The sequence below is a fragment of the Xiphophorus maculatus genome, chromosome 2, assembly GCF_002775205.1.
Source record: "Xiphophorus maculatus strain JP 163 A chromosome 2, X_maculatus-5.0-male, whole genome shotgun sequence".
Lineage (NCBI taxonomy): Eukaryota > Metazoa > Chordata > Actinopteri > Cyprinodontiformes > Poeciliidae > Xiphophorus > Xiphophorus maculatus.
Window position 1 is genome coordinate 16,914,751 of NC_036444.1, and position 27,806 is coordinate 16,942,556.

Consider the following 27,806-nt stretch of genomic DNA (forward strand, 5'->3'; position numbering starts at 1 on the left):
TTTACTTTAATTGAGCTAAATATTTGAGTTTCAAAAAATGTTTCCTTGAGCACAAAAATTGAAGTTATCACAAGATGCGCAGACGTCTATTGGATTTCCTAAGTTTGGCAGTCACACATTGAGCATTCCTACTTCAACAAGATAATGACTGGTATAATTTTCTGCTTAGGTATATATATAGTTCAAAAGGGAACAATAGTTTCTTGTTTCTTTTTTCCAGAGAAGTCAAATACTTCTTCTTGTTTTCATGCATGCCATCTCTGTCTGCCTGAGGTGTGATCTGCCCCATGCTATCTTGCATACTTTCATTAGGTCTATTTTCCAACAAGATAAAATGGAAAGGAATTTCATTTTCCTTATCAGAAGGGCTACCACTTGACCCTCATCTGCTTTCACTCAGTCGCACACTGTTTTTAGAGCTTCCCTGCCTCCAGCTAGGTGGAATAAAAGAGGTACAACTCAGATATGTATAACACACAATTTGCTGATGTCTTACAACGAGGTGGAAACACAAGTTAAAAATTTTCACACATCAGACATAAATTTCAACGCTCAGAGCCATTGCTAAGATCGTGAAATACATGCTGAAGCCGTTTAGGGATGAACAGTTCACAAGTTTGTTCATCATACTGAGCAAACCTGGTTAGGCTCATCAATTCTTATTTAAAAAGCTAGTGCTAGTACACACAGTAGACTACATTATTGTTTGCTAGGTAATAAGTTATGAATATACAGACCATGGTCTCCATGTTTGTTTCCAAATGTACGATGTGACTAAAACAGATTTAATGCATCAGACAGGAGCATTAAGTAATTTGAAGGTGACACAATTTGATTTTACTTCGGATGGATTGGGACGTTAATAATTTTATGAGTCCTTTTCTTTTTGTGGTAATTCCATAATCTAAGAGATAAAAAAAAAAGTTTGTTTTTTTTCCTTTTGGGGTGCTGTGGTAGCGCAGGAGTTAAACACAACCCACATAAGGAGGCCTTAGTCCTCAACGCAGCCGTCACAGGTTCAAATCCTGGCTCGTGAACTTTGCCACATGTCCTCCCCCCTTTCTCCCTATCCACTTTCCTGTCAGTTTACTATCAAATAAAGGCCACTAGAACCAATAAAACCCTTAAAAATACATAACAAAAACCAATGCTTTTTAAACTGATTACCTCATAGATAAAAATTTAATTGATGTTTTTTTATGTTCTTCCAATGTTTAATAGATTTTAATATGATTTGCTGATGAGCTGAGAATGAAGTTAAACCAGCGATAATCATGTAAAATGTTCCTTCAAATTTAAGTGAAGTTAAAATAAAATACATTTTATCCATTTATTTACTTCAGTGGGATTCTTTATGGAAATCTTTTACTTAAAGTCAAGTATTTTGAAGTGGCCTTACTGATTCTGCTGCACTATAAGGTCTGAGGGACAACTTCATACTGGTATTACAAAACAGTTTTCCCAGGAAAATGTGCATCAATGTCATATGACATTTGTTTTAGAAAGCTTCACGTTTTTATGAAGAGGCAACTATTTAACTAATTTTTGAAGTACAGTGTTTACAGAGATCAGCTTTGTGTACGGAAGTGGTCTGCAGGTCGCGAGGTCAGAGAGTAAAGGCTCTTTCGGCTGGTGCTACACACAGCCATCTTGGATCTAACGAAGCGAAGTGAAATTAATGCGGTGAGCGGATTTTTCCTTGTTATTTCTCCCGTCACATGGGGTCGGTCCTGATGCCGTTGTCCAGTGGGCCCTTTGTGTCTGCTTGCTTCCCCTCCTTATCGAGACACAGCGGGTCGTTTATCTTTAGCACCAGCAGAGTGCTGCTGCTGCTGCTGCTACAGCTGCAGCTACTTCCAAACGGAGCGCTAAAGTTAGCCAAGGAAATTGGCCGCTGAATGTAGATATGTGAGTGCAGATATGAACAACTCCAGCTCGGCATTACCTGTTGTTGGGTCGCTTAATTGTAGTGTTTTGTAATTCAGCGGTTGTCACCTTTCTTTGGTGATTGCAGTGGGCCATTCGTGAGCTAGCAATATGCTAACTTAGCATGCTAATGATAACCACTTAGCAGTAGTGTTGGCTAGCTGGTTAACTTAGCTTTGCTGCTGTGTTTAAGTGATAATCTGTGACTGAGACGCGCTAACAATGGATACATAGTCAGAAATGAATAGCCAGTGGGGCTGTCATGTACATTATTTATTTAGACACTTATCATCGGTCAGCTGTTTCTGTTTTGGAAGGTTAGCACATACTTTGAAATACAGATGGAAGTTCATAACTCACTTGAACACTTTTCTAAAACAGTCTTCTTCGTGTGTGTGTGATCTGTATGTTCAAGTAAATGTTAAAACATTCTTACCAAACGAACAGTTAATAACTCCCCATCCCCTTTTTCAATTAGTTTGTTTTTAATCAGACAGGTGGCGAGTGATGTTATAGGCGGACTATAACACAACTTCTTTAAAATAGATGTGAGCAGGGTTTAGAAAATATGTTGTCAGAATATAATTGTTTACCCTTGGAGACAGGGATAGCACTACCACAGGGACAGGATGCAGTCAATGTTAAAGTTAGATTGTTCTTTGTTTCAGGTGGTGGTTCTGAATATAACAGAAAATTAAATAATTACAAGACACTTTTTGTGTCAAAGCACGTCCTTATCCTTTATGTTGGCATGTAAACCTTTTCTGTAAACTCAGAAAAAGTGCTTCAAAGTACATAAATGGTTGGTAAATGTGGTCATAAACCAAAAAAGTGGTGGTTGGAGTTGTTTGGTGACATTTGATATTTACAATAGATTAAAGGATAAAATATACTAATTATTTACATGAGAAGTAAATGTGTTTAGACAGAGTCAAAAATAAAAACAGCTAATAAAGAAGGACAAACTTGGAAGATTTTAATAGTCTGAAGGAAAACAACAAATCCCTGCTTTAGATTCTTTATGTTGCAGATACAACATGGGAAATAGGTGAAGCTAGTAAAGCTACAAACAGCGCACACCAGCAGTGTAATACAACCAGTTGAGCAAGTTGTCCAGAGCCTGAACCTGACTTATTTTTTAATTTGTGATTGTTCTTGAAGAATCATTTCTGAGACATTGTGAAAATGTTGCAGTTTTTATTTGCACATGTAGTTGTCCGGCTCATAAAATCACTGCTTGCTGTACTCTCCTAAAAAATGGATGTGGTTGTCAAAAAAGCTCAATAACAAACAAAATACAAGGCATCATAGGTAGCATGAAACAAGAAAAATAGTCTCTTTTTGGCATTTCTGATTTAAAGAAGATGTCTAGAAACGAGACGAGGAGCAAAGAACAGCAGTGGTTGTCTACCACCATCAGAGACACACGCAGCGGTTCTGTAATTCCCTCAGACTGTGGGTCAAGTTGTGCACATTGTGAAAATTACAGACAGAAATTCATTCACCAGGTGAACGCTGTCAGGCAATTTGGTCAACATTTTTACTTTGATGTTTATACTTTGTTTTTATCTCCACTAATAACTGATTTATTGTCATTAGCGTAATAATTTAATAACTGAGCCTCTACAAACAGCATGAAATGTAACTGAGCAGCATCTATCAGTGACGTCAGTTTTGTGCATTTTTACTAAAATAAGTGTAGTGGGCAAAAGTGCTCTCCTATGATTAAATATTAGGTGTAAATAGCTCTGTTCTGCCCTGCATATAACAAATAAATTAATAATTTATACACCTGCCAGCTGTAACAAAATGGCCACTCAAAGGTAAAATATATAACACACTCAGCATCTTGTTTCAGCCCTGGTTTTTAATGTAGTCGAGACTTAAAACTATTTGCCTCCATCCTTAGACTACAGGAGATTCAAAACTGTTTAAAAATGGTTACCTGACTTCCAACCACATACTTATTTGGTGATGTCTTACAATATTCATAAGAGCTAAATCCGATTTAAAAAAAAAAGTAAAGATTTGTTGTAGGCATTAATTAGATTTGCAATAAAAATGATCTCACTCAGTGGGTTTCTGGTGTTAATGAATGTAAAGACAAATCAAATTAAAATAATTAGAGCTCAGCAAATGCTGCCTTTGTTTTTTTTCATCCCTTTTTTTAATTAGTGGTTTCCTGAATTATCATTTTTAATATAAGTTATCTTTTTCCTTAGGTGACCAAAAAAAAAAGCATGTTTGGTTCTAGAAAACCCTTTCCAGATTTCGGCGACGGAGTCGACAACGACTTGGCTGATGACATGTACTACAACCAGTCCATGTTCCACAGGTCGGACAAAGATGTAAGTTATGACCTTTGCGTCAGTTTTTTGTCCCTCACACTGGCTAACGCTGCAGAAGAATCTTGTTTGTAACGTTTGCTGTGTTGTTAATGCCTCTTGTCCTCCAGATGTTGTCCTCTCCTTCGCCATCGTCGTCCAGCCAGTTGTCGCAGCTCGGTGTGAGTTTGTACGGTCCACAAAGTGAGTTCTTGTATCTTTCTTGATGAAGGGCTACTGGACAAAAGTTTCACACCATTTATTGTATTTGCGCATCTTAAGACATTTTGAATGCTTACAACTAAGCAGATGTGAACTGGAAAGTTTTCTCTTTCCTTTGCAAATGTTTCATTTTTATTCCTGCCATTTTGTTGGATTTATTTTCCTGCAGGTGCAATCGGCTTCCCAGTAAGGAACATGGGAAACAGTACGCCTCAGTTAAACCGAAATCTAACACAAGGGACGCAGCTAGCAAGTCACATCACCCCAACAACGGGTGTCCCCTCCATGTCCCTACACACCCCTTCCTCGCCAAGCAGGTGTGTGCTGTTCTCTGAGGCTGAAATTTGAAATGTTAGCAAAGGCCTGAGGGGAAAATGCATTTTTCTTCTGATCGTTTTTCTGCAGGGGAACAATATCGAGAAACATCCTAAACCACTCTCAGGTTGGACAGGGCATTGGGTTAACCGGCAGGACCAGCAGCATGGGCAGCTCAGGGCTGGGAAGTCCGAACCGCAGCTCACCCAGCATCATCTGTATGCCCAAACAGCAGCCAGCGCGCCAGCCCTGCACCATCAACAGGTAGGTCTCCCTAGTGTGATGGGATGGGATGGATCTTTGTGGAGGTCGGCTGTACACTGTCAAACTGCTGTTTTTATCTGCAGCATGTCAGGATTTGGTATGAACCGCAATCAAGCTTTTGGGATGAACAATTCATTATCGAGCAACATCTTCAATGGCACAGGTTGGTGGATTTGACCTGAAGGTCACAAGAGCTTAAAGACCAAATCTCACCCATTGCACCTTTTCATAACTCAGTGGGTATTTTGGACCAAAAAATTCGGTTGTAACACATGTTGGAAAGGCAGTGCACTGGTCCTGTTGTCACTGTTTGTAATTCCCTCTGTCTTTGGTCTGACATAACACAGCTTCTACATTATTGTTCAGCTTTCCAGTTTGTCAGAGAGAAGAGAACCCAAATTGTGGATTTAACAGAGGAATATTTTTTCCAGCTTTACGCCATCTTAGATCATTGTTTTATCCTAAACCTTTGGGTCTTGTACAGGATCTTCTTTAGAAGCCAAACAAGCTGTTATCTAAAGTCGTGGCCTTCATGCCCTCACCACCAAAACACTCGACTGCATGCAGACTAACGCATATCATAGCTGAGCCTGGTGAGGAACCTGAATGGAGAGACGCGCCAGCTATGAAGGTCCATTGTTTGGAAATAGGAAATATAAAGTTGGTCAGTTGTTTTCAGCATAAGCAGACATGCTTGTCTGCAGACACGAAATATAAAAGATTGCTCATTGTTTTTCTTCCTAAACTGAAAACCACTTTTCTCCTTTGTACTTCTTTGGCATGATATCTGCTTTCAGCATATAATGCGATAATGATTCATTGTTCTTTCTGATCATTTTATTGTGGTATTAGACTTAATATGTACAAAACATATTCATATTCTCTTTGGCGATAAAGGCCAGGCCCAATCCTTCCCAGGAGCTCTTCAGGCCCCCCAGATTAAGAACTACTAGAAGTCTAGATGGATTTATGTTGGTTTAAACTTTAAACCAATTACCTGGACACAGTTGATAACTTGTAAGCATTTTGAGGATGACCTATAAATATGTAGCTTTTTAAGACTACATATTTGTCAATATGAAGTCAGATTTATGCAAATATTGTTACTTGGCTAAGCCCAAATTTATTCTTTCACCTTGCATAATTCGAAATCATCAAAATACTAGTGGAAATACGCAAAATGTTGGTAAGCAATCACAGGGTTTGATTACTGTCATGCCAATATAAATTTTGTACTGATCATTGACAATATTTATTTTTTCTGCTTCAAAAATAAGCATTGTTCTTAAGCAATGCTTTTACATTCTTTTAGTGTTAGAGATCAAACAACCTTCTTAGTTGAATGACAGTGATTTTAAAATCTAAATCTGCCATGGCTTAGAAAAATTTGCAGACACAACCATTCAGTGAATTAGAAAAGTTCATTTGTGTCACTTATTTATGTATTTTATTCTATTAATGAATGGGGGGGAGGAAGAACTGAAAGAATATATTTCAGAAAACAGACGATGATTGAAAGTGATGCAGCTGCTAAAGAAGCACTCAAATTGCTCTTAACAAAACTGCTGGAAGCTAAAATAACTTTTGAATGTGTTCTTTTTATTATTTGTTGAACATACAGATGATGAAATCATCACGTACATGTTTTGTGCTCATTATAAACCACTGAAAAATGAGGTCTGGGAAAAATGTGGAATTTTAAAATTGAACTCTCTTCCTGTTGATGCAGATGGGAGTGACAATATAATGGGCCTGGATCTGTCAGACTTCCCCGCATTAGCAGACCGGAGTCGGAGAGAAGGGACTGGAAATCCAACACCGGTGCTGAACCCGCTGGCTGGACGCGCTCCTTATGGTAGGCCATTAGAGGAGAGCTAATGTTGCATCGACAGCCACTCCATTGGCTTCATAAAACCACTAATAGGGTTTGTTTTAGAGCAGGTTGTCTCAACACTAAGAATAATTGCTCATGTTATTGTTTTGCTGGGATTTTTTCCCCCCTGCTGTTTAAAACTGTTGAAGTTGGCATGGTAACAAAGCCATCGACTGATCAGACACAAGACTTCTCCATACATAACGAGGACTTCCCCGCACTGCCTGGGCCAAATTACAAAGACCCCACACTCAACAACGATGACAGCAAAACTGTAAGTTAAAGCCACTCTGGTACTTTTTCCTTCTACTTTTTTTTTTTTTTTGTGACGACTGCAGAGTTAAAAATGTAATCTTAATTTTGTTTCTTCATTTTAATTGTTTAGAACTTGAACTCCACAAGCAAGAGCACATCCAGCACAGATGGTCCGAAGTTCCCTGGAGACAAGACGACCTCGGCACAGAACAACAACCAGAAGAAAGGGATCCAGGTGTTGCCCGATGGTGAGACTTCTCAGCCAATCGTATCGCTCCAATTCCTCTGAGACATCCCTTCTTAATCCCACAACTTGGGTGAGGCAGCTGGGCTCGCTACCCTGAATTTGGGGTTTGATAACTGTCAGATAGGATAGAGCAAAGCAGTGTAATATTGAACATGAAACAGGCTTTAATGTTATATTTGAGGAGAAGTAAGTGGCTTGGTTTGCTGTCTACTTTGTGCATAAATTACAGTGTAAAAATGTGCCTTTGGTTTCACAGTAAGTATTTTCTGTAGATCACCAGCTCACTGCTGACCTGTGGTTTGGTGACTCTGGGTCGCTCCTCTGCTGCAGGTCGGGTGACAAACATTCCCTCAGGAATGGTAACGGACCAATTCGGCATGGTGGGCCTGCTGACGTTTATCCGAGCCGCAGAAACCGACCCGGGGATGGTGCATCTGGCGCTCGGAAGTGACCTCACAACACTGGGACTCAACTTAAATTCACCAGAGTAAGATAGCCGTTTTACCTTTAAAAACTGTTGTTCACTCACTGTTACCTCAGTTATGTTCGTTCAAGAACCTTGCCATCTATGGGAATCATGAGAGTTTTTATTTTGACAGAAACTTGTATCCAAAGTTCGCCTCTCCCTGGGCTTCTGCACCATGTCGACCTCAAGACATCGGTAAGACTGCGGCTCTGATTAGTTGAACTAAAAACACTTTCAACTACAGGAAGTTGTTTTTTTGACAGAAATACCGTCGATCTCCACTTGGAGATTTTCAGATGTGGTCATGTGACGACCCCAAGCTTTAATGTGTTTCATTAGGAGGTATAAGATAGACAAACACAAAGTAGCCCATTACTGTAAAGAATAAACATGATACATGTTTTAATAAATATTTCTAGGTAAATATAAAATAATTGTGGCATGCCTTTGTATTCATCCCCAGTGAGTTGATACTTCTACGAGTCTTTTGAGGTGGTGTCTCTTTTGGCTTTGCGCTCACTGAGGCTGACATTTTGTGCTGATTCTTCCTTTTTGGAATCGCTCAAGCTCAGACAGACCGAATGTAGAGCATCTGAAAGCATCAATTTTCAAGTCTTGCCACAGATTCTTTAGTACATTCAGGTCTGGCCTTTGACTGGGCCAGTCTAGCATGTGTTCTTCTGGGTCTGCCCTGTATTTATCTCCATCAATCTTCCTGTTAATTATGACCAGCATCACCACACCAAGACCGTAATCAGAATCAGCTTTTGTTGTGCGAGTTTGTGCCTGGATCAGACCAGTAACAGTGGTTTGATCTGCAGACTGGTGTAATCTGTTTCACAGATGGGTCTGCTGAGGTGCAGCTGGCGATAAAAAATCTGATGAGTTTCAGCTTGATATAAGCAGCTATTTATGTAGAGAGGGGAGAGAAACGCACCCGTGAAGGAACAGCTGGATTTATAATGGAATTAAATTATACAAATGGATTATTTGTTAACAAGGCAGTTGCATTGGATTTTATTAAGGAGTACGTATGGGGAAGGCACACTGATGAGTGTGGAAAGGCATTTATTAGTAAGAACATGTAGCTTTATGCACTATTTGGTATTGGTCTGTTACCTAAAATCCTAATTAAAGATTGTTGCAAATTTTCAACATGTGAAACAATTCAAAACTTGCACATAAAACTTTTATATATAAGTTTTACAAGTTAAAACTTATATAAACTTTGGTTATTTAAGTTAGTGTTCTGGTGGAATCTATGTGGTGACTGAAATAAAGTAACTTGTATTTGGATTTATCTTCTTAGATTTCCATGTTCCGTCGGAGTATTTAACCAACATCCATATAAGGGACAAAGTAAGTAGGAGCGCCAGATAACGCTTTAGTTTTCAATTAGAGGTTATAAAAAAATAACTTACTTGTTTTAAACTGTCCTGTGTGTAGTTAGCTGCAATTAAGTTGGCTCGATACGGTGAAGACCTGCTGTTCTACCTGTACTACATGAACGGAGGGGACCTGCTTCAGATCCTGGCAGCTGTGGAGCTGTGAGTCACTTGATTCCTAACATGTAAATATGTTCGACATGCAGGTAAAATCAGCTGGTGATCAAAACCTGATGAGCTTTAGTTTGATATGACCAGTCACCAGGTGGTCCAAAACTCAAAAATCTGGTCTTTTTCTTGTCAGTGAATGCACCAAGCACTACCCGCTCACCCCGATACCTGCAGTCTTCAGTGTGGATGCTTTTACTGAGGGAAATTAAACGTTTTCACTGTCAGCTGTTTGAAATGAAGTCAAACGGAGCACAGAGATATAAAAAAGCTTATTCATTTAGAAATGAATACAAATAAAACCTGTTTCATTGAACTGTTTTCACACAAGCATTTTGACCTTGCCTCTACTTTCATATACACCAAATAAACTTTTCAAAGACTAAAAAAGATATTTTTACAGCTATTATGAAACCTTTTACATTATAATTATTTAAGAGGGATCAGAATCATCTCAAATTGTCATTGGCAAAGCAAATCTGCAAGCAAAACAAAACAATCAGATGCAAAACTGATCTGTGCTTGTGGACAATGTTTGACATCTTTAATTGTCGAGATGTCCTCAAATTTTACAAATTGAAGAATATTTCTTCTCTAGAAACCTCCAAGCATGACTCGATGAGCTCAGGTTGTCCATAATGGAGAGATTTACTGTTTGTCCTCGGGTTTTCCTTTGCTTGCTGTCCAGCTTCAACCGGGATTGGAGATACCACAAAGAGGAGCGGGTTTGGATAACACGGGCGCCCGGCATGGAGCCCACCCTCAAGACCAACACCTATGAGAGAGGCACCTACTACTTCTTCGACTGTCTTAACTGGAGGAAAGTAGCCAAGGTAAGAGTTGAGGCCGTGTGTTTTAGATGCAGTGATTGTTGTGCGTTAGAGCGATGAAGCTTAAAACGTTTCCTGCATCTCCAAGGAATTTCATCTGGAATATGACAAGCTGGAAGAGAGGCCTCACGTGCCGACAACGTTCAACTACAATCCAGCCCAGCAGGCCTTCTAAGGCCCAACCAGTCCAAAGGCTGCAGCTGTTCCTGAACACAGCACTGCTGTCAGGAGGGGGCGCTGTGACGCACACAGCTGGGGTTTTTATTCCTGGAGGATTTGGCTAACCGACTGCAGGGGTTGTCGACGTCGTCATCAATAAAACTGTCCTGCCTTTCTGAATTTACATTCTGCCCGAAAAACACACTTGTTCCGTTTTTATTCTGTGTTCCCGTTTTTTGTTTCTTTTTCTTGTTTTTTTCTTTGTCTTTTGAGCAGGGTCTGTGTTATGTTTACGTCTCTGAACCTGAAGCCTGTTTACTACCAGAGAGGAGGACAAAACCGTGTGATGCGGGACTATGACAGAACATAGGTTTCACCTTTTAATTACAGCAAGTGTTCAGAACACAAAACGGTGGGAAAAAAAGAAGCAAAGTTGACATCCTCAAACACAAGTGAAAGGGTGAAAGAAATGCAATGTTTATTGTTGCACTATATTTAGTAATAAAAGAACACAAAATTTGTTTGTGCTTTTTTATAACACTCCCATCACACATTTTCCATCTTTTGTTGTTTTTTTTTTGTCTCGGATTTGATTTCTGTGTACTTTCCTTCATCGTGTTCCATCAAACTACATCGCTTCCTCTGACTGCTGTAGTTGCTCCACCCGACACTTTTCTGCATCTCTCTCCGTTTGACTTCTGTGCCAGCAAAACATGGACGTAAAAGCCTGCAAGGCGACTTCAGTCTCCACAATCGTGGGGAAATCCTCGCAGAGGCGGAACAAATAACACAACTTTGCTCGAGAGCAAGCAAAACACTTTCCAGTCTTTGTTACTATTTTTGTAAAAAAAAAAGTGTACATTTTGGTTTTTTGCATCACATAAGACTATATGTACGAATGTGTATATATGATTGCTACATATATATATGTCTGTATATATAAATATATATATCTATATGATATCTATTTTGAGAGAAATTTTGCCCTGCCTTGTACCTCGTTTTTTTTATGAGGCGAGCATGGATATGTGGATGTAATGAATTTTCTGAAACTGCTGGACAGGGTGTCATTTTGGCACTGTGGGCACTTACATCAAAGTAATTAATAAAACATCAATAACGGAAAGGCCTAAATCTCACTTCTCCCAGTTCGAAAGGAAAGACAGAAGTGTAAGGAGCGATCCCTGTAGTTGCAGGCCAAAGTAAAAGAAGGGATCCAATTTAATTCAGGCAGTAGTGAACACTATTTCATAGGGAAATGAGAAAACTTGGATTTGCCTAAAAAGAATCGAAACCAGTCTTGTATTTTTTGAAGTCAAAGCTTCTTTCCTTTGTATTAAAGCAGACACGGCTTTCCTGAACCACTGTGTGTTGTTTATTACACATCAATAATTTCCGTGATTTCAATATTCCTCCCCACACCTCAGGAAATGAACTGAGGTCTGCAGTAGCACGTGTGCTGCTCTGATATTTTCATACGGTAGGGAGAAAAGGGGAAATAGAGGAAGAAATTGTGAAAACTGAAGATGATCTGGTTTGTGCATTTAAACTGGATTTATTTTTAGAGGGACTATATATCCAATTTAAGCCTGGGAACACATCAAGGTCACTAGAACCTGATCCTGGACCTAATCAAAGATGATGAAGCCAAATCATAAATTTAAGGGCAAAAGAAAAAAATATTGAAACCCAACTAAGACCATATTCTTTATATTTATTGAGATATTTCACATTTTAAATGCATGTTAGCTGAACCTGTGCTACCAGACCTTTGGAGGGGTTCTAACTTTAACCCTAATCCTAGAACAAAGCTCTTAATGCTACCCGCTGATTATAACTTCATGTGCACCATATGCATACGATGCATGAAAATAATATGAAAAGAATGGGAAACTAAGTAACAGCCATTGTTCCTTCCTATGATTTGGAAAGGCATCAAATATAGAACATTGTGAATATTGGGAGTTACCAGACATCTTACTTGCTGCAAAAGAAATAAATCTAAATTTGACAAAAAAAAGGTTTATTAATTTCAAAACATCTGATCCAAGTTGGTCCAAATGTTAGAAAAACTGTGAAGTCATCTGAATTGTGATTTTAAACAATTTCATTAATATCCAGATGACAAAACCAAAACAAGGTAAATGTTTTCCACTCAGACGTGAACAATTTCAGAGAAAGTGCTCAACATTTTACACCAGGAAAATCTTTGAGTTATGAAATGGCAAATTTGCATCAGCTGTGGAGTTTACTGTTTGCACATGAATTATCAAAACAAGTACCCAAAGTTTATGAAGGCACATATGATTCATTTATACAATGTATAAAATGCTCAAAGAAACAAACACTTGAAACAAATAATGAAAACTTTCTCTGTAGACATTTCCTCAGTCTGCCGAGGGTGAGACGTAATAAATTGATTTTGTTTTTACCTTAAATTAGTTCAAGTAGTAGTGTAAATGACTCACTGGATGTTTAGAGACACTTCCTGTATTAGCACTTAAAGTACACAGACTTTAGCATAACTGGGATATCAAACAAATCCATTGTTTGGTGAACTTTTCGGTCTTTTGTCCACAAACACACTGAAACAGCTTCAGTGTTTTCTTTGGGATCATTCCTCTACAGAGCTCTCAGGAATAATCCAGAACGGTCTCATGCTTACTTTGAGGACGACTCTGCAGGCGTGGAGCCTTCTGGAGACATTCCCACCTTCCCAGCTTCGTCTGAAGGACAAGAGGGCGAAACAACCTCTGAGATCAACTTTTCACTTCAAAAACGATCTGCAAAGACGAACCCTTGACAGCTGGACGGGTGGTCCAGCATGACGGACAGACTGAGCTGACAACGGCACACCAAGATTTACCTTTCTTCTCCTGGGTTTCCTCAGCTGCGGTTTGGTCGGCTCTGAAGAAGATCCTCGCGCTGCTTAATGAGAAGTAGAGCAGCTCAAACTCCTGCAAAGAAGAGAGAGCTGTAACATATACGCCAGCAGGGAGAATTTTATTAGCAGAAGCTTTGTAGAATTACAAACAAATCCACTGTTCATGCCACTTCAGAAGGACAAATGGTTTTATTTAGATGGAACGTGCAGATTTTCATAAGAAAATTTTTGAAAAAAACAAACACATTTCTTACTCCTCTGTGTTGGTCCTTCACACAAAATACACTGATGATTACGTGTGGATCACCATTGCTACTCAAAGAGTTTCTTAAACACCTGCAAGCAGACATCCAGCCTCTTCTGGGTGAGATTCATCGTCTGAAGCAGCTTCTCGTCCTGACCGGCGGACTGCACCGTCTGCTCCTTCGCCACCGCGCTCAGCTCTTTCCTGTACTTATCTCGGACCGCTTGGAACCAGTGAAGAGAGTCGAACTCCAGGTACTGGTCCAGCAGCTTCAGGATGTACGCAACACCTAGAAAGAGAGAGAGAAAAAAAAACATCATCAGCTGATGGCAGCAAAAGAACAGCAGGATGCTTTTACTCTCCGACTGTGCTGACCCATCGCAAAGCCATCGTCTGTGAAGGCAGCTCCGGTTTTGTTCTTCTTGTTGAGTTTCTCTTTACAGCTGATTGAGTGCTCCACAAAATTCACAGTCTGAAAGTGAGATTTTGTTTTTTTGAGGGGTGTTGTTAGAAAGGTTTTCGCATAAAAACGACAGATGTCAGCTTGAAGCATGATGCAGCACTGACCAGCGGCGGTACAATCATGTAGAAGTTCCTCAGGTGCATGTTCTTGGCGCTACGGAACTCGGGGGCAAACACGGCCACCAGCATCTTGAAGTACTCGGTCCCCTCGGCAGAGTTGCTGGTCAGATCGCTCAACACTGAATCCAGGACGCTGGGGAACACAAAACGACCGTGAAAAGCAAGGCCTGAGGATGCTTTCTGTTTATTTAAATGGCTGTGGTGCCACCTGAAGACAAAATACAGAAGTACACCTAGCAGTGAACGTTGGAAACTTTTCACCAAAACTTCTACCTGGCAGATCTTTGGGTTTCCTCAGAGAGTCCTTCCTCCTTAACAAGCTCCTCAAAGTTGACTATATCTTCCAGGTCAGGGACAAATCTGAAAACGATCAAACACTTTGCTGAAAGCTTACTTAAAAAAAAAACTGGGTCCGCACAGATCTGAAAAGATTACTTAAATTTCTTTTACCTGATCGCGCTGCTGCAACAGTGAAGGCCTCCAGAACGGATCATGCGGACGTAGCCCATGGCGTTGCCTGCGAGAAAGTGGTTTTAAAAGGTCGCTGCGTTCATCTTCACATACAAGTTGGAGTTTGTTTTTCATTATATGATGAAGAAATTCTCACCGATCTGGCTGATGAGCTGTCTGAACTGGTCCAGATAGCTCTGCCCATCAGGAGTGAGGCCGAGCTTTCTGATGCCGCGGTTAAACTTCTCTGCACGCTCAAATGGATACTGCAACACACACACACAACAGAAATGTGCGTAAGAACAGAAAAGGAGTAGCACAGAGAGAATTAGAGACCACATTTACAGTGTGTTTTTAAAAGTATTTATACTAGTTCAACACTCTTATGCAAATTCAGCATCTTTTCTCTCCGACACCCCGAGATAAAGCCCAGGCAAACCTACTGATAGAATTATTATGTTTTCTTATCACTCTTACATTAAAAAGTTTTATATTACTAGTTTGTTTTTCATTTAAAGGTTTTAGTGTTCTCATCCTAGAGAGAAAGAACTTGATAAACTGTGTGCAAAGACATAATTAGCCTTTCCCTTAACCTTGAGCATGTTTTTGCAGGTGGGTCTTATCTTCTTGTAATTCTCCTTAGTTGTTGTAAAACTGTCTGTGGGCGGAATTTAGTTTCAAACAGATGAAAACGCAATATGAGGAGGGAAAACCGAGCCTGCACATGAACCTGAATGCATTATCCTCTTGGTGAAACATGATGGTGCCAGACGTTATTCTTCTTCTCCAAAGATGTATGGATACTCTTAAAAAGGCACCGGACTCCCAAAAACATTCCAGAATTCAACATTTCAGGAGTGGATGCACTTTATTGTTCCAAGATACTGACATCCCTACCTTATGGTCAGACTGATCCTTTATCTCCCTGAAAAAGCGGATGTCCTTAATGAGTCTGGACTTGATGTGTTCGTCATACATGAACTGGCTGAAGATGTAAAACTTTTTCCGCAGGAACTGATAGGTAAAATTGACCTGACAGGAGAAGCAAGAAGTTGCTAAATGAAAGAAAAATTCCAGTGGAGACAACAGGGCGAACAGATCCAGATGTGCTTGAGGAAAACTCACTGTGGTGTTCATGATGCCCGTGCCATGCGTCCGAATCGAGTTTGCGACGTGACGGATGTTGATGGTGTTGAGGTGCTTGTTGTTACTCGCCTTTTCTACGAAGATCTGCAGGGGAAACATCGGTTCAGAGCCCGCTGTGAACAGGAGCGTCTGCATCTTACGGCGGACGAGTCCTACCTGGTTGTTTAGGTTGTAGAGGTAGCGTGAGACAAAAACGTGAATGTTTCTCATGATCTCCAGAACATCCAAACCCTGAATGAGAGCAGATAGGGTACAGTTAATAAAGTATTTATTGACGTCTCCCTTCGTCATGAGGTGCGTTGTGACAGCGCTCCGGACCTGCTCCAGAGTCTGGCTGGGCAGGTGCGCCTCTGTCATCGTGAGCCCGTAGCGCTCCGTTGCAAGGTTTCTCATCTCACTGTAGGTGGCCCAGTCATGCAGAGCAACAGTGGTCAGATTGTAGAAAGTTTTATCCAGGTAGTGAGTCACATAGGCTGCAAGACGGTTAAAAAGCAAAAATTAATAATCTTACTTTCCGCAAATCTTTAAAAGAAAGTCAGGGTTGGGTTAACAGTTTTAAGTAAACAGGATTTACTGTTCCAGGGAAAGGCGTTGTTGGTTTGTTTATGAGCAGAAGCGCATTAGAGAACTAAGGTGAGCAAATCAAAAAGAATGTTTGCATCAGCCGATCACTTTACTGCAATAATGAAAAAGAAAATATTCTTAAATATTACTATAGTAAAGTTCACATTTTGTTGTGTTGATGAGATTCCACTCTTTCCCGACTCTGGAACGCTTTGAGTTTCCTTTAAACCTTAAATATCCTGGGGGGAAAAATTATCTACTCTACAAATAAGCTATATGCTAAAATAGGATTCTAAATGGAGTCAAATTTTTATTGTAGAACTTCTGTAAAAAATAAAAAATAAAAAAAATTTAAAAATCCTGCCCCTGGTTCAAACCTACAAAAAGAGCATTTTGAATAATAAGAGATGGATTCAACTCTGAGTTCATCTTACAGGTTCCAATCTTCAGCAGAAAAGCAGAATGAGTTGAAGGGGACAGTGACACACACACACACACACACACACACACAAAAAAAACAGTTTCAAGAAAGTCCAAAACTCAAGCGCACTTATACACCTTTAGAAAACCACAAACTGAAAAACATTCAGTGAATTACTATAAGAAGTCTCTTTCTGACCTACAGGTGAAATGGACTGCAGGGCCACAATAACAATCCATAACTTTGGCAGAGTTTAATCTCCTGTTGTAAAGTCCATTAGTCAAAAATCTCCAGCCAGGCAGAGATTCTTTAAACAATCAGAGTAAAAAAGTCTTGGATGTACGCGAGCGTGTGTTGACCCTGAACTGAATGGAACAGATTTATGGACACAATGTCAGCAAGACTAAGGAATCTGCCCGTAAAATGAGAAACATGTAGGTGTTTGACCGATTTTCTGCACCTTTGATGTGAATGAAGCGGTTGAAGAATCGGATTGGTTTAACAGAGAAGAAGTGGGCCAAGTCCTTCAAGCCAACTTTAAACGGGTTCCTGTCGTCCAGCTTCAGGTGGGTGTGGACAGAGAGGCGCAGGTCCTTCTCGATCTCCTTACACAGCTTGTTGAGGAGATGCTGCAAAGAGGCGGGAATAACAAACGTCGGTAAAGCTGTGAAAACTGGTGATTTACTATAAGGCGAAGAAGGAAGACATCAGACAGACTGAATATCTCTTTTGCTAAAGCTTGTTTGATGAAGAGATCGCAGTATTTAGGTAAAACGACCTTGAGGTTTAAATCTAAATGTGACCTTTTAAAGCAAACATTCCCAGAAAGCTACAAAAGGTTCACCTCTTTCGAGGGCCAGGTAGAGCAGCCAGAGAGGTCAGATGTTACGTAAATGAACTCTATTTAAGGACAAAGTCTTATGTAATTTGAGTCTCAGCAGAAAAACATAAACAATAACTAATAGTTGGAGAGCATGTTTTTGTTTTTTGCCCCATTGGGCCTGAATGAGTCTGTCAAAGCTGGAAAAATAATCTAAGACCAGGATGCAAAGACAGAGAACAAATGCAGCTTTATTGAATTCACTTTGCAGGTGGAGAGAGATGAATACAGTCAGACTGTCAGACAAAACTCTGACTACATCACACATAATGTCAGATTTTATACACATCTTTTCACACCTAACAGGTGGAGCAAAACAATTCCTGGAAGCTAAAAAGATCAACACGTCTTAGAAGAAAAGGCACGAGGTGAAAGAGCACAAGGCTTTGGTCAAACAGATAATCAGGCGGAACATCGTGACATTATTCCAACCACAAATCAACCTGTGCACAGAGTGGTCAGCAAAAGTGTGGTTTCCAATAACTGCTTTAATCATTTCGTGCCCTGGGTTCAATAGTGTAAGCCACGGGGTGCGAATACTATTTGTCTTAGTCAGTTGCCAGGTGCAGAGAAGAGCTGCTGCAGAACTGAACTGTCAAAGTGAAAGCCTGAGACAGCCTGCTACTCAGCCTGGTGAGCCTGCTACTCAGGCTGTTTCAGTAGCAGATTGTGGTTAGGCGGTTCCTGTTTCAACCGCTTCTGGCAGAGAAATGCAGTTTCAGTTCTGTTCCCTGCAGAGAGACGCGGCAGGCTCAGCAGAGAAACATATAAGTAAAATATAAGACCTTTAAATGATTTAATAAACTATTTTATGAAAGTAAACACACTGTGAATAATAATTTTATTCCACAAGTCTGTTTTAGGTTAGCGGTTAACTTACTGTACGAACTAATAACTTTATTCCCGGTTGGCTGAGGTGAAGGTCAGCAGTCGGTCCTCATGAGGACAGAAACTTCACTGATTCTCTAATTGACATAAGAGAATCAGCTCCAAAGAAGCATGTTTCTTTGGAGGTCAAAATGTGATTGGTATTGGTTTATTATTATTATGCAGATGACACAGAGATTTAAATTCTCTTCAGTCATGATTAACCCTACACCAATAAAACGAAAGTTACGTATGTAACTACGGTTCTATGATTCCCGGATGACCTCCAGAGGGCCAGCACCGCCCTCTGGAGGTCAGTAGGGATGAAATAGAACCTACTCTGACCTATTTAACAGATGCAACAGCTGATTCCAAGTCAGAATACAGACTTTAGCTGGATTCTCGTTTGTTTTAAATACTAAACTAAAATACAAAGAACACAAACTGAAGGCAGTTTATTTAAAACGACATGTTTCCTCCTCATCCTTACTCACGCTGCTTACCTCATTGAACACATCCATGATCTCCTTGTCAAAGCACTCCAGCAGCTGGTCACATGACTCCAAGTGTTTAGCATAGAGCATGCATGGCACACTGTCTCTTAGCGCGCTAAACATGTACTGGTCACACCAATTAAAAAGAGAAAAGCAGAAGGGGAGTCAACTAACAGAAGCTGGCCTCACATTTCAGATGAACATTATTACTGGCAAGTTAAAATTCCTGCAATTTTTGCCCAAGATGAACAAAAGCATTTATGGTATCTACAGTCATTATTGTTTCTTTGATTGTCAAGAATCTGAGCTTTCTAATCATATGTATGTGTAATTAGAAAGAGGTTTAAAACAAAGGGGTTTTAAGAGTCTGCTTACATGCATCCGTGCTGCATCCACGGCGTTGTCATACACATTGTCTAGGTAGATGGGAAACACAGCCCTGTGCCAGTACAGGAAACTGCAGTCACACTGGAGCCTGACCCTGAAAACGAAGGCAAGCATCAGAGAGTAGCATCCTTTTTTGGCACACATTTTGCCTCTGAGCTTTGTAAAAATCAAATAAAACTGATGAAAATAAGCTTTACTGATTAAAATAATATAATGTTCCCTCATTTTCTGGGGAACAAAAAGCACAGTCCATTCATCAAGAATGCTCAAGATAATATATATATATATATATTTTTTTTTACTTTTATGGTCTATGTTCAACACGTTTTATTGCTGAAGGAAAAAAGGTTTTTTTTCCAACAAGGTTTTAAAAGTTTCTGCTACTGTTGGAACTCTCCTCCCACCTCGATCCCAGGTGCAACACGGAAAGAACAGCTCACCTTTCACAAAGCTCACTGATCAAATCCAGCTTCTTCAGCACCACCTGCAGCGGAAGCAGCTCCTCGTCTTTAAAGGTTTTCTAGGTGAAATAGTCAAAAACGAAATGAAAACATAGCCATTAGAGAATCAGCATGAAGTGTGTGGGTGTGTGTATTATGACAAAGATCTTTCAACGTACCAGCTGTGTGCCAACACACAGAGCCAGAGACGCAACCAGGCGTCGCTCCTTTGTGCTCGGCCCACTGAGCGCGTTTTCTGCAAGCACCAAAGACGAAAGGACATCCAGCCGCTGCTCGCTGTACTTCTTATCAGAGATCACCCTTTTCTTTTGGGGGCAGAAGAGTAAAATAAAAAAATAAAGAGCTGAGAAAAAAAAAGTCCTGTATAACACAGTATTTTACGAACTAAATATGTAAAATATTTACATATTTAGCAAATATGTAAAACCATGATGGAGATTTTTGTGCTTACCTTTGCATTGCTGATAGCACTGAGGGCCTGAGACTGGAGCTGCAGAGTGATGAGTGAAACAGAGTCGGCTACGACCATCGACCTCCTGTGAAATGTGTGCTCCACGGCCTGGGAGGAGAGTGACATGGGAAAAAAACTGTCTTGTTTCATCCAGGAGATTCTCCTCATTGCTTAAAGTGACTCGATACAGTAAGACCTCACATTATTTTGACAACTGGAAAACCTGCAGACACACCTTGAGCAACTCAACCAATCGACAGAGAGCTTTAACAGACGTCTTGGTCATGGGCCGCTGCATGGACATGTACATGTTCATGGTGGTCTTGATGATGGTGCCGATGCTGTAAGCGTACAGGATGCCCTGTGGGAAAAGGATAGTACTTACACCGTCAAGTGATTTCAAATAACAATGAAGGTCTTCAATTATTCTCAGCTGCTTTCAGATTAAAAGATAGAGCTGTGTTTGGCATTTTTCAGTGAACTTTTTTGTTGAGTAATTTCATGCTCTGTAGTTTTGAAACTGAAATGGAGCGCATGTTTGTTGTTACTATTATTTGATTGCCAAATTATCATCAAATCTTGTTTAATAAGCAAGGCGTGTGTTCTGGTTACAGGAATAGGAAGTGATTTCACATAAACCTTTTGAAAGGATATTGAATTAATCCAACGTTCCCTGCCACATCCAATGTTAGGCTTATAACTGGTTCAGAAAATGTGCTAAAAAATATTTCTTTTGTGTCTAAAAAAACCTGAGTCAAAAGTGTTCAATCTGTCAAAAGCAAAGTTAAAAGCAGAACAAAGCAGAGATCATGGGTTTTTTAAAAATAAAAAACCCATGATTGACTGACCAGGTATTTGGAAACCCTTCCTCTGTAGCATTATGAGGCTCCTTTCCTTCTTCTTTAACTCTTCTTTTAAGTTTTCATATACTATTATTAATTACATAAAAACTTAACTGGGTATTGCCCATCTGCTGTCTGTGATTTCTAAACCCCACCACTAAATATGCATCCAGATTGACCATGATGGACAGATAGTTCAACTAACAATCAAAAAAAAACTTCACAAAACCTGAAAACGCTTAGCTGAGAGCCTACCTGCACAAATACATTACATCTGCTGTTGAGGTCCTCAGCCAGTTTGTCACTTTTATTCTCCTTGGACAGAATGGACTCCATCTTCATCATCCACGAAGTTACAAAAACGTAGTAAGACTGGACATCCCTGAATAAAATGGCACCTACGTGTCAGATTATATTCGCTACAAAAGCTTCTTATTGTGAATGAATGTTACTTGTGCTAACTTTGTTAACGTTTGAGCCCTTTGCTGCAGGTAGGTGTCTCTCTGTGCTTTCATCGTCTGGAGACTCTTCTTGTCCATCAGTTTGGCAGCAGCCGGGACTTTAACGGTGAGGAAGGCGTCGGGAAACCAGACGATATTTGCAATCAGAGTGACAGCAGGAACCTACAAGAGATAAAAAGACAAAGAAATAAGTGAAGAAAATACTTTAAAAACGATGAGATGTTATTTAATCAAGCTAAGAACACGTCTACCTTTTTACAGATGTCAAGCAATGCTTTGTAGAGTTTTTTGTCGACACTTCTGAAAATATGAAAATGCAGGACAAAGAGACCGCAGACTGCAGCGTACTTATCCCTCTGGTCAATTTCTGAAGGCTCGCCTTAAAAATGAAGATAAATAAAACTTTGCTCAAAATGAAACCAGGTGAGAGGACAGGATGATTTATCCTGAGACAGAGGGACACTAACCAATTTTGGACTCCACATTCGTGAAGATGGAGCGAATGTTGAAGGCGAACTCCTCGGCAAAGGAACTGTTTTTGGAGACAGCGACCGCTTCGGCCGGGTCATCAAATCTCTGCTCCACGCAGGCCTGTCGAACATTGGGAGGTTAATGTTGCTCAAAGGAACTCTGGATCATGAAGGCAATAAATCTGCTGGTAGGATGGGAATAAAAGCACCTGCATTATCATGCCATCCAGCAGCTGCCCCTCCAGCTTCAACAGGAGCTTCTCAAAGGGCTTCAGCTTTTCTTCAGGAATGGAAAATTTTCCAGGGTTGTGATGAACAGACTTCAGTAACCTACATATATGCACAAGATATGTTAAATATGTTCAATCAAGGTAAGGTGATTACAGTGTTTAGTAACTGTGCAGAATGTCTAAAAGCTCTAACTTATTTAAAAAACATTTGCATTTTTGATAACCTTCACAAACAGCTTTCAGCCATTTGTAAAAGTGAATTAAGGGAGTCAGTTATGGAAAATAGTAGTAGTTTGTAGTTTATTAGACATGTTTTGACCATGTCTAATAAGCTTATAGGGGTAAAACTAACTACACTCATTCATTGATGCTTTCAACACAAAAGTTTTTGGGTCGCACAGCAGTGCAGTTGTTAGAACAGCAAGATGCAATCATTCTGCTTTGCTTTGCAGAAAGACGGCCAAGCGTCTTTCTGCATGAATTGGTTCTCAACATGTCTACTTTGAGTAAGAGTCAGTGGATGTGTGTGGTCCAACAATTGACTAAATTAAAAGTGAAGTAGTTTATAAAGGAGAAAATCTAACATTCTTTTATTTAAAGTTGTGGAAGAATGCTTATGTTTTTGGCATTAGAAAGCATTTTCCTGTCAGAAGGAGGAGTAATAGCTTTGTTTTGTCTGGAAAACCAAGTAAGCCGTCCAAGAATAACTTGGCAAACGTGGAAAGATTAATCAAGGTACAGTTTTAAACACTGCAGGATGTTTTGACATCCTGTAGCTGTGGTGATATCTGCATGATTCCAGGAATCTTTGCTAAGAGTCCAGTGTGAAGCTTGCCAGTGGACTTGCGTAAATCATAGAGTCAAACAGGATTGGTTAAAACATTCCCACACTTTTTTAAAAAAAAAATAGGCATATATCAGGACTTGGGGGATTTTCTGGCTAGAGATTGTATTGCATACATATGTGCAATTAAGTTCCCTGTGTTTGGTTGAGAAGATGGAAAGTTGTTTGCACATTTTATGTGCGTGTATTGACCTTTTATACATCTTCCAGTGATCTTTCAGGGTAGCGTGATTTTCCATAATCTCATCAAGTGTCATCAGTACCACTAGGAGCTCCCCCAGGTGCTCATAAACCACCTGTACGAGGAATGCAGAGAAGGCACAGGAGGAGATGAAGGCCAAGTTAAAAAAAAAAAAAATGAAAAAAATAATTAAAAAAAAACAATAAAAGAAAACCGACCTGGAAATGGACACCTGATGATTCAATAATTTTTGTTGCACCCCTAAAGTACGACAACAAACATTTAGCACATTACTATTTATTTTAAGCCAGCAAAGCATGAAAAAATATTTTAACAGCAAGCAAAACCCAATGGTGACAGGATTGGACTGAATTTATTTAAAAAGTCTATGTGCAATTGGAATGATTGATGTTTGGCACCAATTATTATTATTTTAAGAACTAAGAATGCTATAGAAACTACATTGACCCATCATCCAGATGTGCAGCATGACCACAAAGAAATACAACCCCTGGATAATGAAATATTTTCTAGATTACTTAAGAATAGTTTGCTACTATATAAAATATTTCTATGATCTTTTCAGGGAAACATCTTAAAAATAAAAAATGAAATGGACTGCTGATGTTGAGAGAGATTTCTTGGTTTGAATGGTGTAAAGGATGGATTTATACACGTCATAATAACAGGTTGTGATTTCAGCTGAAGTGAAAAATATTCTTTAACAGAAACAAATGCTTGACAAAAATGTTCAAAAAGTTTCAATACGTTTGCAAGAAAAAAACCCCATCAAAAGAGAACATTTTACATAATCAAAAGATTTTTTCTGCCACATATGGATGACAGAAAATCAAAATAATCTCATCCAAAATAAGTCATCCATTTATTAATGTCTCCATCACAGCAGAGCTGTTTGTTATGGTGTTAAGTCCTAAAAGCCTCCCTTGGCAACAAGCTCATTAAATCTGATCTAAGACATTTTGTTTAGTGTTTGACCTGTGGAGCTTACTTGCTGCTGTTGTAGAGGGCAGCCAGCTGATGAATGATGCTGACCACCACTTCATAACATCTGGAAACAAAGCAGGACAGTTCCTATAGAAGGAACAAAAGATAATAAGTAAAGAAAACAAAACTAAAAATGAACAAAGTTTATTAGATCAAGTTTAACATGCACAAATCACCTGTAGGAATGAAATAAATCTGCCCATTTGAATCTGCGACTCGCCTTCAAGAACACTGGTTTCACACACTGTAATAAATAAAAAAAAACAGCACAGCACATGCTGCAGCTTTATTTTCACCTATAATAGGGAAATTGTCTACAAATAATAAGAGCTGATACTCTACCTCCCTCTCCATAGAACAATAAGCCATTATAAAATTTGGTTTCTGCCTGGAAATGAAAGCATTAGTGTCCCAGAGAGCAAACACCACATAGACCAGAGTAATCCAATAGAAGAGAAGAGTCTTTTGTTTTTAGTGCTTACCTCATATTTTAGCTTCTTCACTTCACCGCACAGAGCAGCATAAACCGTTACAACTTTATTCAAGACCTGCATGCAACACAGGTGGTTAGCTTCATACCACAGTGCAAATGCTTATTTATTTGATTTATTTAAAAAAACATTGATTGTTTTACCTTGTTGTCTGTTTTAATTAACTCTAATAAAGAGGTCTGCTCATATGGGAGAAGCTGAAAAAAAAATCAAAGAAAAGCGTGAGTTTAGTTTCTGTAATTTTCTCCTTTTCAGGTAAACGTGCAGCTACTTACTTTTAGAGCGATGGGGTCCAGAGTGAAGTCCCACACATCTCCAATAGAGTCATCCAGAGCCTCTTCAATGCCCTTCAGCTGAGAGGTGTATTCTTCCAGAAACTTGCTGTAGTTCTTCAGTTGAACCTCTGTGTGGATTTCTGTTAAATAAGAAGAATAACAAGTCCATTCATGAAAGTGCATTTGATTGCTTTTAGTAAGCAAAATGAAAAATGCACTTATATGGCCTTGTCACATTCTTATGACAAATGCAATTTGAGTCTAGTAGTTGAGCAGTAGCTCTAAATAGTTTTTGAAGGCATAAATATAAGGTGTCAAATATTTACAATTAATGTGGTTTGTACAGACTATTGCATTGTGCTAATAGACTGTACTTCTAATGAAACAAAATACAACAGTAGGCTAGATTCAGACTGCTGCACTGTTTGTTTATAATTTCATTAATTACTACTACTAATAATAATAAATCTAATTTGAGACTAAAACTAAAAATGTTGTCAAAGAGTTCATCGTATGGGATGGGTAGATTAAAATAAATCATGTCTATATACAGTACAGACCAAAAGTTTGGACACACCTTCTAATTCAATGGGTTTTCTTTATTTTCATGACTATTTAAAAGGCAAGAAATCCCACTTATTAACCTGACAGGGCTCACCTATGAAGTGAAAACGATTTCAGGTGACGACCTCTTGAAGCTCATCAAGAAAATGCAGAGTGTGTGCAAAGCAGTAATCACAGCAAAAGGTTGCTACTTTGAAGAAACTAGAATATAAGGGGTATTTTCAGTTGTTTTACACGTTTTTGTTTAGTGCATATTTCCACATGTGTTATTCATAGTTTTGATGCCTTCAGTGTGAATCTACAATGTCAATAGTCATGAAAATAAAGGAAACTCATTGAATTAAAAGGTGTGTCCAAACTTTTGGTCTGTACTGTATGTATATATATATATATATATATATATATATATATATATATATATATATATATATATATATTTTTTTTTTTTTTTTTTTCCAATGCTCATCAGTGGAGATGCATTTAGACAAGTTGCAGCAGAAAGAAATGGAGCAACTTCCAACAGGTGTGGACAATGACTTTTATTCCTGTTTTTGTGGGTCTTAGTGTTACATAAGCTGGGATCTCTGTTGAATCTGATACCAGGAATTTTAGCTGCAAGACGCTATTCTCCTCTAACCAAGAAATCAACTCAGTCTCACTTGACTTGACGCCATTACTAACATTCAAATGTTGCTTGTTAATATTTTTCATCACTTGACCTAGGTAACAAATAAATAAAAAAAAAAAGATGAATACCCTATTTAAGGAAGAAACATTTCATGCAGTAATAGGAGGACACTGTAGGGACTATTAGATAAAGTTTCTGGCATGGACGGATTAAAAACATCTCTCCTTCTCTGTACTCTTGAATGCGCTTTCACGTTGAGTAGAATTTAGGTAGAATCAGTAATCACTAATTAAATCACACATGATTACTAAGTGTTAATGTGACTAAATTAAATGGGCTTAACGTGATCATAACTGTCAAACTGTCAGTTTTCCCTGGGGGTTAGCTAACGTAGCTAGCTTTCAATTCCACTCATTTACACACCGATTTCACGCGTACACACTGCTTTTACTCGAACCAATCAACACATCTTAAATGTATCTACTTGCAAAGTTGATACTTCAACTAAACTGCAGAAGGGTTTTCTCTATTGGGTGCACAGTGGCTTAGCATTTGGCTAGCAGCAGAAGCTAACTCTGGAAGCAAACAGCAGCTTCAGTTCCGCTCCTCCTTCTCTCTGGACGCTCGGCCAGCATGGAGGACTTACTCTGAGAACCGTCGTCAAAACGGTCAAACTCCCAGTCAGGTGCGATGGTTTCCACTGCCATGTCTCCAGAATAGATCCCCCACAAGATCTAAACTCGGTTCTGTTATGAAGTAGGGCTACAAGATCCCATGATGGACCTTGTGATTTTGGTCGCTAGTGCTACTGGGAAATTGAGTTCTTCTTCTTTAGATTTTAACGGCAGCTTGCATCCAATTATGTTGCACTACTGCCCTCTATTGACTCCTACCACCTACTCCTCAAAGACTCTTAAAAATCCCAGTGTTTTTTAAAAAACGAAAAATCTTCTTTTTCCCCTCAATACTATTCAGCTGATCGATCACCTTCTCAAATTTCAATTCCCTACTAACACCTAGTTCTGTTTTTAATAATCTTCTTTGACTTGCGTATTTCCTACATTTAATCAAAACATGTTCCACTGTTTCTACTTCATCACACCATCTACATAAACCAGTAAGGTGTTTCCCCATCTTAAAAAGAGTTCCGTTTAGGAAACTATGCCCAGTTCGTATTCTATTTATAATTATCTCTTCCCTCCTGTTTAATCCTCTGATCCTTTCTACATCGACTGTTTTTTGTATTCTAAATAAATGTCTTCCTTTTATTTCATTTACCCACCTATCTTCCCATATCTTCTTGCTTTCTTTCCAAATTATACTTTTACCTTCAGATTTAGATAACTTTATTTGCATATCAATATAATCTTTTTTAATTGTCTCCTTAGCCAGCCTGTCCGCTCTTTCATTCCCCATAATACCTACATGAGCAGGAGTCCAGAATAATACAACTTTTTTATTTTGTTCACATATCCTATGATGAACCGCCATAATCTCATATAAAATATTTTGATGATTTTTTGTATGTCCCTTTCCAATACTCATCAACG

At 39.2% G+C, this 27,806-nt stretch overlaps 2 protein-coding genes across 3 annotated transcripts; one reads left to right on the plus strand and one right to left on the minus strand.

Annotated features, from left to right (window-relative positions):
- The first annotated feature begins 1,588 nt into the window (after positions 1 to 1,588).
- LOC102236754 (CCR4-NOT transcription complex subunit 2-like) lies at positions 1,589 to 11,795 on the plus strand. The gene is made up of 15 exons (XM_023347860.1): positions 1,589 to 1,683; positions 4,149 to 4,274; positions 4,382 to 4,454; positions 4,642 to 4,789; positions 4,878 to 5,051; positions 5,135 to 5,214; positions 6,781 to 6,906; positions 7,074 to 7,198; positions 7,310 to 7,427; positions 7,757 to 7,913; positions 8,026 to 8,087; positions 9,202 to 9,251; positions 9,339 to 9,439; positions 10,134 to 10,278; positions 10,364 to 11,795. Exons 2-15 carry the CDS (start codon positions 4,167 to 4,169, stop codon positions 10,448 to 10,450), a joined length of 1,554 nt encoding a protein of 517 aa, XP_023203628.1. The 5' UTR covers positions 1,589 to 1,683; positions 4,149 to 4,166; the 3' UTR covers positions 10,451 to 11,795.
- Positions 11,796 to 12,440: 645 nt separating this feature from the next.
- washc4 (WASH complex subunit 4) lies at positions 12,441 to 27,056 on the minus strand. 2 transcript variants are annotated; one of them, XM_005803265.2, is made up of 33 exons: positions 26,903 to 27,056; positions 25,065 to 25,204; positions 24,933 to 24,986; positions 24,781 to 24,846; positions 24,641 to 24,686; positions 24,475 to 24,542; positions 24,303 to 24,385; positions 23,512 to 23,554; positions 23,305 to 23,408; positions 22,248 to 22,368; positions 22,036 to 22,159; positions 21,820 to 21,947; positions 21,570 to 21,730; positions 21,363 to 21,489; positions 20,501 to 20,626; positions 20,266 to 20,373; positions 19,973 to 20,119; positions 19,794 to 19,873; positions 19,342 to 19,447; positions 18,976 to 19,092; positions 17,186 to 17,354; positions 16,059 to 16,213; positions 15,897 to 15,971; positions 15,720 to 15,824; positions 15,492 to 15,626; positions 14,752 to 14,860; positions 14,595 to 14,661; positions 14,418 to 14,504; positions 14,130 to 14,277; positions 13,938 to 14,034; positions 13,655 to 13,851; positions 13,301 to 13,391; positions 12,441 to 13,160 (listed from the first exon to the last, which is right to left on the minus strand). In XM_005803265.2, the coding sequence occupies exons 1-33, from the start codon at positions 26,961 to 26,963 to the stop codon at positions 13,096 to 13,098; spliced, it is 3,510 nt and encodes a 1,169-aa protein (XP_005803322.1). In that variant the 5' UTR covers positions 26,964 to 27,056; the 3' UTR covers positions 12,441 to 13,095. The 2 variants fall into 2 exon arrangements, with proteins under 2 accessions (XP_005803322.1, XP_023203617.1); XM_023347849.1 differs by lacking the exons at positions 23,305 to 23,408; positions 23,512 to 23,554.
- Positions 27,057 to 27,806: the final 750 nt, after the last annotated feature.

Bases quoted from the DNA above. Each gene is read 5' to 3' on its own strand.
- LOC102236754 (XM_023347860.1), top strand. From the start codon at position 4,167: ATGTTTGGTTCTAGAAAACCCTTTCCAGATTTCGGCGACGGAGTCGAC. The intron at 4,455-4,641 runs GTGAGTTCTTGT...ATTTTCCTGCAG, and splicing joins GAGTTTGTACGGTCCACAAA to GTGCAATCGGCTTCCCAGTA. The intron at 7,914-8,025 runs GTAAGATAGCCG...TTATTTTGACAG, and splicing joins CTCAACTTAAATTCACCAGA to AAACTTGTATCCAAAGTTCG.
- washc4 (XM_005803265.2), bottom strand. From the start codon at position 26,963: ATGGCAGTGGAAACCATCGCACCTGACTGGGAGTTTGACCGTTTTGAC. The intron at 24,386-24,474 runs GTGATTTGTGCA...TTCCTTCTATAG, and splicing joins GATTTATTTCATTCCTACAG to GAACTGTCCTGCTTTGTTTC. The intron at 15,825-15,896 runs GTAGGACTCGTC...TTTCCCCTGCAG, and splicing joins TCTACAACCTAAACAACCAG to ATCTTCGTAGAAAAGGCGAG.